Below are 11,517 nucleotides of genomic sequence, written 5' to 3'. Positions count from 1 at the left end.
TATTCAGAGCTAACAACTATGGCTTGTTGACTCCTACACCCCTAATGAGTCCCCTGTAGTCTTTCTTCATGAGTTGTGTAACCTATTAGAACAAGTAGGTTTTTCTACATTAATTTGGTGTGGGGATTTCAACTTTACAGTTAATGCAACACTGGACTGCCCCTCCCCCTCTGCGGATGGATGTTCCTCTAAGCCTAAGGAGGGATACGTAAAACTCTACACTGTCTTAATGTCACGGGTGCTGGGCAATGGGAACAAAAAGGGTTATGTCTACTCTTCTCCAGCCCACCACCATTATACTACACTGTTTACCAATAAGTATTTGGACACCTGTGGCAGAATAGAAAAACAACATTTCCTCATATTGAATAGTTGGTAGACCCCAGCAGATGCTTCCTTACGGATGGTATTGATGGACACAATACTCCCGGATGCCTGGTGAAACTCCTGGTGTATGTGAGCCATCGGTTGGGTGCGGTTTCTCTGGCCAGTACTCGTCGGTCTCTATCTCCCAGTTTCGGGGGTCTGCTGACTCAGGGCACATTCCAACAATCATGTTCACCTTCCACTTCGTATTAACATACGCTATTGTCGATTTTGGGTAATTCAGTTTGCTTGCTATGTCCCTTAAGGAGCAACCATTTCTGTCGTACCCCACAATTACCCCTTTCTCGAAATTGGACAACTCTGCACTTCATGGCATCTTGCATGTGACTAATACCAATGCACTAATGCCAATGCTGTTTCCCATTTAATGGCGGAAGGAGTGACGTACATCACGACCACAGATATCTTCATGTGCATGGGTGTCCAAATACTTATTGGTAGACAGTGTAGAATGGATAGGATACAACTCACTACCTCAATGCTCCCTGACCTCATATACGCTGAAGCTGAATTCTATAATCTGGCGAATAAACTTGAAAACTACTAGCCTCTAAATTTAGGGCCCATCAGAAGCTAAACACGATATATGAAATGTGAGAGTCAGATGGCAAACTAAATAATCCCAATTCCATCTACACTCAATTTCACCAGTTTTATGACACTGTTGCACTGGGAGCTGTATATACTGTATACACACATATATGATGAAGCAAAATAGTGTGCGAACTAAAGGATTGCAGCATTGGATTAAGTCAGTCCCTGTGGTCAATGAATATACCATCCTCTCCGCTGGCAATATCGGTGTATACTAAATGTCGAGTAATTTTTAGACCACTTAGGGATCGTTCACATGGGGCAGATTTTGACGCCGAATCCACCTCAGAATCCGCCTCCTCATAATAGAGGTCTATGTAGACCGCTAGCGTCCTTTTTTCCATGAGCGGTTTGTTCCCGCTCACGGAAAAAAGAAGCGAGCTGCCCTTTCTTCAGGCATCCGCTTCACGATAGTACCCTTCGGACTAGGCCCATTCATTTGGGCCTACTCTGGAGGGGAAGCCGCGACTGTCCAAAGCCGCGACAGGCACATTTTGGTCCTATTCTGACGCGACTTCCCGCGTCAAAATCAGGACCAAAATACGCGGTCCATAGCCCCGTGTGAACTAGCCCTAAGTAGTGGATATGTTTTATACCATTAACTACATAGTTTTAACAGAATTATCATTAAAAGTAATTTTTTAGTGTAACTTCCCTATACATTGAAGGCTTGCTAGTTTCTTGGCCACAGGGCCATTTGTACTTTACTACAATAATACTGTATATTGCAACAATTACTGTAATATTTTAGGAGGGCCATAAGAGGCTGGTCTCTATGTTTCCTACTCTATAGTCTTCTCTGTGCTATTATTACTGAATACAGATCGGACGGACTCTTTTCAAAATTTTGGAGAATCTTTAAGTCTAACTCATAGTAATTCCTGAGTTGTGTCTCCCCCTAGTGGATTGAGATTGCAATAACTTTTGCCACTATTTTAAACAAAGGTACACTTATTAAATGGGCAATACATAAGCTCACTGTGCCAAGCACACAATTTTTTCCCACCTTCTTTTAAAAATGGAGTGAAAATGTAAAATTTGCAACTTTTTGACACCAGAATATTGATGTGCAGGATAAATTCCCTACCTTCCATGTGTGACAGTAGAGTAGAGATGCAGTCGGACGTCTACCATTTTTATGCTGAGACGGGGTGAAGGTGAATTTTTGGCGGAATCTGCAGCGGAGTCAGACCTTGACTCAGTTTTGATCCTAGCCTAAAATACAATGAACAATGATAAATCCCTCTGCCATGATTCAGGTGATGATTCAGTTTGATGTGAATGATATCTAGGGATTTTAAGGGTAAGTTCACATGGGGGTTTTTGGTCAGGGTTTTGAGGCCGTATCCGCCTCAAAACCCTGACCAAAAAGATGGCTCCCATTGAAATCAATGGGAGCTGCTCAGGTCTTTTTTTCCGGGAGCCGGAAGAAACGAAAAAAGAAGCGAGATGTTCATTCCTCAGCCCGAGTCACCTGAAGACACTCCCTCCTCCGGACTAGGCCCATTCATTGGGCCTAATCTGGAGCAGAGTGCGTGACTGGACGCTGGTGCAGTGCACAGGCTTTCAGTCGCGGCTACCCGGTTTTTGAATCGGAACCTGAGGCGCCTTCGGCCTCAGGTTCTGATCCAAAAAACCCCGTGTGAACTTACCCTTAAGGACACTTTCTATTAACCAGACTGAAAACCCATCTAGATCATACTTTGTTGCTGCAGAGATCTCTCACAGATATGAGCAGCCATAATGGCGATTATTTCTCAATAGCCAGGCGTATGAAGGAGTATGGGAAGTTTACTATTACAACTATTCTTTATATACAGTTTATTTGCAGAGTAATATGATCATGAAAATCTGGTTTAGTGTTCAGTTATGGGGGTCCCATGTAGATGCAGAACTACTACAGACAATAATTTCAGAAGCAAAGAGCTGAGGCTAGGTTCACATCTGCCTACGGGTTTCCATTTGGGGGTCTGCTTGAGGATCCGCGAATGGAAACCTAATCCGCATAAAAAAGCAGTTACCTCCTAAGGAAACCCGTGGACCCTATAGAGTATAATGGGGTCCGTGTGGTTTCTGCTCGGTTTCCGTGCGAAAAATGCGGAGAGAAAAATGCTGCTTTCAGGACTTTTCTCTCTGCACTTTTCATGCAGAAAGGGGAACAGAATGGCCTTAACGCAGATGTGAACCGAGCCGTAGATGGAAAGCGTTCACTGATGTGTATTATAGTCAATCCCCATATACTTGTGCAGGATTTGGTTCTGAATGAAGGATGTGGTGTGAATGAAGTTTTATTTTTTTCCTTGATTTAATCATTCTTGTTGTTTACGTCCATGTTCACATTGTGTCTTCTCACACTGGAACAGTTCTGTCAGCAAGGAATAGAAAACTGCTCCCTGGGATGTGTATCCAGTCATTTCCTTTGGAAGCAAATTGCCTGCAGAAGAACTTTTGGGATCTCAGCAATAGGCAATCAGCACATCTCCCTATGTTAGCATATGAATGTGCTGCTAACAAACCATGTTTGTCTATGAGAGCGAGGTTTTATGTAAGCGCTGATCAGTTTCCTATATCAGTAAATCGGCACCCCTTACTGACAGGTCATCTGCACTTGTAGAAGGACCCTTAAAGGCTTGGCCAATTTAAAGGTGCTCCAAAATGTTAATTTCATCTGAACATGCCAAGAATTTTTTGATGATCCAAGATCAAAAAGAAATTTTTCAGCAAATGTGAGCATTGTTGTTCAGTTATCCAGTAGTGACTCCTGGTCGGTTGGCATCTTGTAGTGTACAGTCAGCATTACAACCACACATCTTGGTAACCTGCAGAACAGACATATAGAGCAGACAGCTGAAGGATGACACTATCGAGGGTACATGGTATTCAGTCATAGGTTATACTGCTGCTCTTTCTTGTAAATGTACTATTTTACTATTGCGAGCACCACTAGGCACAGGACCATAAAAAGAAATCATTGCTGTCTATAAAAGACATTCTTGTCCAGAGCTAGGTTACACAATATAAAGCTAAAAATAGGGGGATACCATGTTAGCTAGAAAAATGTATGTGATGTTAAATACATGTGTTAATAAAGATAGAAGAATCAGGTTGGGAGTACAAAGCGCAAGCACATTGCTGAATTTCCACACACTACTGTACTCTCCTATGGCCACAAAACTACCTGAAACAAGGGTTACCAATAGAGATGAGCGAATATGCTCAATCGAAAACCTTGGCAGTAAAAATTCAAAGCCCCAGAAGTGTTTTTGCACCGGGAGCTATGCGGTCAAGGTATTCGATCGAGCATATTCGCTCATCTCTAGTTACCAACCGCTAACCCGGAATCATCCCTCTACGTTTTCCAAACTTCAATATAATAAAATATATAATATATATATATATATATATATATATATAATTAAATTTTTTCTATTACAGTTTTTTTGGAGCAAAAGTTAGGAATGGATTGATCAGAAGGTAGAACTAGAAGTACTGATAAGACAGAATCTTATATTATTTTTTTTGCTCCAATAGATGAAATGGGGCTTAGCACTACCGGTATAATGGGGTCCGTGTGCTTGCCGCACACTACCCGCACGAATCATGCAGACATGAAAGTAGATTGTGAACTACTTTCCTGTCCGCATGTTCTGTGCGGACATCTGGCGGCAAGCACACGGACCCTATTCTAGATCTATAGGGTCCGTGTGCTTTTACAGCACAGCACTTGCAATTCTGTTTGTATTCCACTACGATCTCCATGCGGACTCTCCCCAGACAGAATACAAAAGCAGATGTGAACCAACCCTTAGATATGGCAACATAAATCAGCAGACAGATTGCTCCAAGTGGGGTATGTTGCACTTATAATAAACATCTGCTGTAGACTAGTCATGGTTCACACCGACTGGCCATGAGGCATAATGGAGGTTGCACTTCTAGGTGGAAAGACATTCATGCCTTTTGGCCAGCTATGCAGGATAGTGCTGTAATTCACAGTCTTACACGTGCAAAACCACAGACTGAAGCACAATCCTATGAATGTCTTTTAGAAGCCCTTTTGTACGTTCTTAAAGACTCCTCTAATGTAGTGAATACATGAGACTATATGTTCACACGCAAGTACATTTAATACTCTTATACGTGAGATCCTTTGTAGAATGTCAGGATTTACTACACAAAGCACAAAATAATTAAAAATAGTTTTGGAATGTCTGATATTTATGTTCAGAAATTACCATTAATCTGCTAAATTGTGGCCAAGATTTTCCTTTGCTTCTATGGACTTACAGATCAAAAACTATATATGTGCATGGGGAACAAAAACTTCTCTGTTCCATAACAGGTCACATGATGAGCGTGATTGAACATTGCAAGACTGTACTTGACGTCCTCAACTCTCTGCATAACCTTCAAACCAGTTGTATGACCTAAGGTTACAAAACATACAGTCATAGCTGTACAAAGGGTAACGTCCTTAGACCAAGCACAGACTATCCGCCTCCAGTCATCCAGAACTAAACCCTGTAAACCCATTTCCCCCCACCAATTAAAAAGAGGCACAGATGGTATAAGAATAGAACATTGTTTAATACTCCCTGACTGAGGCCCGTGCACAGACAATGCCAGCACACTGCACAGTCAGGCACAGAAAGGGTTAATACTATACAAAACAATCCCCCAGTCATAGCGGGGTTCATAGCACCGATGAAATGTCTGAATACAAGTGAAAAATCCTTCTCTTTCTCCCAGATGTCTCAAACAAAGTTAATGCAAAGATAAGAAGAAGTTGTCATAATGTACAAAATAAATATTCTTTCACATAGGGGGAACTATACATATACACAGTGACGGAAAGTGGAAGTTTAACCTATTCCCTGTCTAAGGGGTCTGTGCTGCTTGAGGGTGCATTTAAGACCTCGGTCATCATAGAAAGGTACAGATTAAAAACTCAGCACATTAAAGGGTTAATATAAAAAAACACCACATGGAGCAGCTGTGGATTCTTTCATATGAACCAGATGTAGATTCTTGTTCCTCTAAAGCAAACATGGTTTGTTTCATAGCAGAAAACGCTCCGCAAGCAAAACAGTTCTGAAAAAAAAGCTGAGGTAGTCATATCAGAGTTACAAAAATATACACATGGCTGTAAGAAAGTGAAGACCATGCAAAATACCCAGAATCCCACCAGGGGGTGGCACGACAAAATCCCTATTTTTGCAAATAACATGCATAGACTGTAGAGCGCATGGTTGGTTGCATAAAAATTCTGTCTCTTGGTCCTTCCAACATTGTACCATATAAGAAATCTTCTCGAGTTCTTGCAGATTCTGAGTAACCTGATGCAGTTTTTCCTTTTCAAACTGGACTTGGCCCAAGCCATTTGCAGCCCACGTCAAAGTCCACAGCTGCTTTTCTTTTCACATAAAATAAGCAAAAATGTCTGTATAAAAAAAACGCAGGCAATTTGTTCAAAAGTAATACAAAAAGTGTCCAGCGTCAGTAAAATAAATAGAAAGGCCCATCAAAGTCAGTTTGCAGTAACTTGAGATTTCAGCCAGTCTAATCCAGCAGGCAGTCTGTAGAGGAAAGACAAACAAGATCAATCACTGACGTGAGGAGGCCACGCAATCTCCAGCACAACTTACACAGAGTTTTGCAATAGTCCCAAATTATAGTTTCAGGAAGAAGGTAAAAGGGGTACACAGATTTTTTTTTTTTTTTTTTAATTTGGCAGCGAAGGAAATTTCCACTTCTCGCTACGCAGTGTTGCAATAGGTTTATCCAAGACAAAACATTAGTGATTGTCAATTTAATATCAAGACCTCTATCGGAAACAGAATCTTGGGCAAAACAAAGACGAACTTCTTGTAACTCCCCAGACTACTAACATGGAGGCATCAGGCTTACCCTTGAGTCACATCTGCGTTTGGTAATCTGCTCAGGGGAGTACGATTAACAGCAACCCTCATATGCCATATCTATACATACATAGACAATGGCTAGTGACTAGCTCATGCAGCTTTAGGTGTACCATCTCATACTGGCCTAGAGGTTTGCATCCTCCTTGTTCAGCTGGCCGTATAGTCAGAGGATACCGGCCTAACCCCATAATCAGTGCTGTGCCAGTCTTCCCTTGGTCACAAATCTGATCATAAGAAGCAATTGGCATCATTGCCTATACAGCCTAATATTAACTAGATACGTGGTAACTTCAGAGTGAAATGGAGTCACTGTACATTACAAAGACATTCACATTCAAGGCTGTCCCAGGAGAAAGTAGTGATGAGCACCTAGGTTTTATCAAGGACACTGGCAACTTTCCCAGAGGGAAACACTGAAGGAACTGGGCACTAGTCATGGTAAGAATGCAATATTACTTAAGGTCACCAGCAGGAAACTTCTGGATTCAGATTTGGAACATGAAAACCAGAATTCTCTGGTAACAGAAGCAGGATAGTGTGAACAAGACATTCTAGAAATTCTTTGGGATTCCTAAAGAAACTAAGTGGAGTGATAAGAAGGGTGGGACATAAGTGACGTAAGGTTATGAGAACGCTTCTAAAGACTTCTTAAACTCTAAGGATGGTGCCCATTTCAGATGGCTTTTATGTAGCCACATCTTAGACTGTACATATGAAGAGGTGGTGTATCCGCTGAGCCAAAAAACAATTTAATGACCCAAAATTGAATTGCAATTGAGACCTATGCCAACATTTACGCTTTAATATGTCCTTGTTAAAATTTAGTCCTCAAGTACTGACACCAGGGACTGTGGCAGCTGCTGTTTTTATCCTAAAGGGTTATAGGTTGCTCTGTACCCCATGTCAGTACACCATACTAAGGATAGGTTATTAAAGATTGACATAAAACATAGGATACTACCGGTCATTTACTATAGGAAAGGTTAGAATTAGCCATTAGAAAACACTTACCCTTCTCCAGTAAGCGCACAACAACCTTGAATGTGCCAGGCTCGGTCTTTTATGGCACTTAATGCCAACATAGTAGATATCTCTGTGGCAGACATGGAGTCCTTTACATCCTGTTTGTTAGCAAAGATTAACACAGCAGCATTCTGCAGATCCTGTGTCGAGAAGGAAATTTGTTTAGAAGCAGAAGAAAACGGCAGAAAGGAAATTCCAGTGCTTCCCATTGTAAGTAACCTACAAAGAGCCTTGCAGACTCTTGAATTACTCATTTCTTTTGTGTGAGCGATTTTGGGAGAACATGTCTGTATCCACTTAGGCTTCAGTAAGGAAGTCAGTGGGACACTAAGGAATAACTAGATGGTTGGGCTGGCACTGAAAGGGTGGGGGGCAGTATATGCCCTGTTGGAGTCACTTCTCAGTTATGACCTACTGACCCAGCACCCCACAACACCTATAGTAGAACCCATAAGAAAGAGGATGACAAACCTCATGTGCCAGCATCTTGTACAGCTCATCCCGGGTCTCTGGCAAACGTTCTCGATCGGTGCTGTCAATCACCAGAATGACAAACTGAAAAGACAGAATACAACATGAAGACCGTCCGAGTAGAGACAGGTCTGCAATACTGTGCATCATCCTAGCAGCCATCACTCCCATAGCTAAAGGAAGCAATTCCAACATCAGGTCACTACTAGAGATGAGCGAACACTGTTCGGATCAGCCGATCCGAACAGCACGCACCCATAGAAATGAATGGAAACACCTGACTTTGCCGGCGGCACAGGCGTTTCCATTCATTTCTATGGGTGCGTGCTGTTCGGATCGGCTGATCCGAACAGTGTTCGCTCATCTCTAGTCACTACTACTAGCTGGACAACTCCTTCAAGACTATTGAAAGAAGCTCCATGTTGGAGCATATTACTGAAAGTTAGATGGTGACACTCTGAAGGGTTTATGCCAATATAATTCAATATAAAGTGGCGTGCCAGGGCTCTTACCTCAGTATTGGAGTAGTAACTGTTCCATGTTGCTCTAAGGGTCTCCTGTCCCCCAATGTCCCACATCAGAAAGTGTGTGTTCCGCAGGACAATCTCTTCTACATTACTACCAATAGTGGGCGCTGTATGAACCACTTCATTCATGAGACTGGAAGACAAAAACAATCATTTTCTAGAGCAACTAAACAATTGAGCACTTCTATGGAGTAGGTCATATACTGTAGATTAAGTCTATGGTAGCCAGAGGTGGAGACATTCATCAGGTATCCAAGGCTCTATATTTAAGATCATTTATATGCCTTTTCTTGAGGAAGGTTGGATAAGGGGGCATGATGTACCCATTTCATCCTCCATCAATGATCCCCTGCTACAAAACTCCCAGCATGCTCTCTGGTGTCACAGTCCACAGGGAACTGGTCATATAGCAACAGCTGAGCTTAGGGATCAGGTCCCTAGATAAACATTATAGTCACACTTCATTGCTACTGACATACTGCTGTATAGAATAACCCTCCGCCAGGCTCACACCAGACCTATATACATAGCAAATAGCTCAATGAATGGCAGTAAAGGGCACAACTGATCACAACTGACTTTTTCACACCCTGTCAAGGGCCATATCCTAACTAGACAAGTGTCTGTCACTTCCTCTATTGTGCCCAGACCATCTGCTGGGGGTGGGGTGTGAATACTCACAATTGGTACAGGATGGTGGTCTTCCCAGCATTGTCCAGCCCAACAATGATGACTTTGTGTTCTGTAAAATAGAAATTCTATGTGGTTAAGGTATATAAGGAGAAGACCATCACATAACCGATAGGAAATTGGGTCTGTTAGAAATATGCACCTTGTTGCCTGTGAGGCTCTATTCACATGAGCAGGCAAACTGCTGTCACACAGCTGCAATAAAAATCAACATAATCCTATGGACGTATTCACATGTCCAAAAAGAGTGGTCTTATTTTTGGCTGTTTTCACAAACCATTCAAAAGACTCAAGTCTATTAGTGATCCCTGATAATGGAAGCTATATGGATGGACGCAAAGCAGCTATGTATACGGTTGTGTAAATAAGGCCTGCTCGTGCCAACTGTGAACTTTGTACAACTTGCCGGTACAAGAGCATATACCGCTGCCAAGATACAGTTCACATCACATACATAACACAGGCAGGTAGTAACACATGAAGCAGGATAAATCACAGTCCTATATATACATATGATCTCCATGGAAGACTGACAAACAGCTCTTCCCCCTCCCCATGAGACAGATGTGGAGAGAATGGAATGTGAGCTATGTCTGAACTCAGAAAACATCCCAGGCCAAGAAAGAGAGAAACTAGCTAAGAGCAGAACAAAAACTCCCTAAAGCCGCCCCCTCCCTCTAGCCATGGCAGAAAAACACCAGGGTACGAAACCTATTCACACCCAGCTGTGCAGAGATAATAGCCTGAAGCCAGAATACACAAAGTAAGGGGAGAAAGAAAAGGGATGATGATCAGAATACTGGGAGGAAGAGGAGGAGGGGGCAGAGGCCAAGACACAATACAGTCCTCACCAGGACCTTATGGAGGATCAGAATACTGGGGGGCGCGCAGGCCAAGACACAATACAGTCCTCACCAGGACCTTATGGAGGATCAGAATACTGGGGGGCGCGCAGGCCAAGACACAATACAGTCCTCACCTGGACAGTACAGAGGATCAGAATACTGGGGGGCGCGCAGGCCAAGACACAATACAGTCCTCACCAGGACATTACATTATTACGGATATCTGCTCCTTCCTACAACCATGTATAATCCATTGCAGATTACACTCCGCACAGCAGGTCAGATTACAATGTACTTTTTCCTGCACTGTGTGAATGAGATTTTATAACACTGTTACTACTGTAATACACTGCAGGTTTTCACAAATCTGTAGAAGAAAATCCCCAATGCTAGGTGTGAACATACGTGTACACTAAAAGTAACCAGATTCTGGGGGATTGTACCAACAGCCACAAGAGTGATGGACAACAAGTCTCAGCAAGGCTTACAGGGTGTATCGCAGAGATAATAGGAGCCACAGGCATACCGCACCACTACATGTGTCACTCACTATACAGAGCCGCCAATCCTCATCCCTATTAGGAGGGATAATCGGGGATTGCTGGCAGCCATAGCAGTGTGGGCTGCAGCTCCCTCCCGGCTGGTCGGCCGGATCTTCAGTAAGTGAAGGTCTTACTTACCTTTGTTTCCGAAGATGCTCATGAGTTTGGTGAAGAGCTGCCCCATTGTCGTGCTTGTACGTATAATCCAGACAAGTGAGCGATAAAAGACGCCGCCTGCGACCAATCTGCCACTACAAGATCCTCACGATCCGACTATTCGCTAGACTACAGCGATCGGCTCTTCTGAGCATTTAAACTGCCGTGACGTCATCGGAAGCTCCGCCTATCTGAACGTTCCGGGGGAGTCCCCGTGACGTCGGCGACTGGGAAAGGAGCGAGAAGGCGGGGTCACTGTGAGAGTATCGGTGACGGAGAGGGCGGGGCTCCTGACCTCACACTGACGGGGCGGATGATGGAGACTTCCTCCCTCATTATCTGTGTCCGTGTAAGGACTATT

The 11,517-nt window shown here is 43.1% G+C and overlaps 1 protein-coding gene across 1 annotated transcript; it reads right to left on the bottom strand.

Moving 5' to 3' along the window:
* Positions 1–5,549: 5,549 nt before the first annotated feature.
* Positions 5,550–11,283, bottom strand: ARL5C (ARF like GTPase 5C). The gene is made up of 6 exons (XM_075277195.1): positions 11,139–11,283; positions 9,605–9,665; positions 8,909–9,056; positions 8,397–8,480; positions 7,914–8,065; positions 5,550–6,557 (listed from the first exon to the last, which is right to left on the bottom strand). Exons 1-6 carry the CDS (start codon positions 11,182–11,184, stop codon positions 6,509–6,511), a joined length of 540 nt encoding a protein of 179 aa, XP_075133296.1. The 5' UTR covers positions 11,185–11,283; the 3' UTR covers positions 5,550–6,508.
* Positions 11,284–11,517: the final 234 nt, after the last annotated feature.

Source organism: Leptodactylus fuscus, chromosome 6 (assembly GCF_031893055.1).
Source record: "Leptodactylus fuscus isolate aLepFus1 chromosome 6, aLepFus1.hap2, whole genome shotgun sequence".
NCBI classification, from domain to species: Eukaryota; Metazoa; Chordata; class Amphibia; order Anura; family Leptodactylidae; genus Leptodactylus; species Leptodactylus fuscus.
The sequence above is the reverse complement of the archived record's forward strand: the minus strand, read 5'-3'. Positions and strand labels throughout refer to the sequence as shown.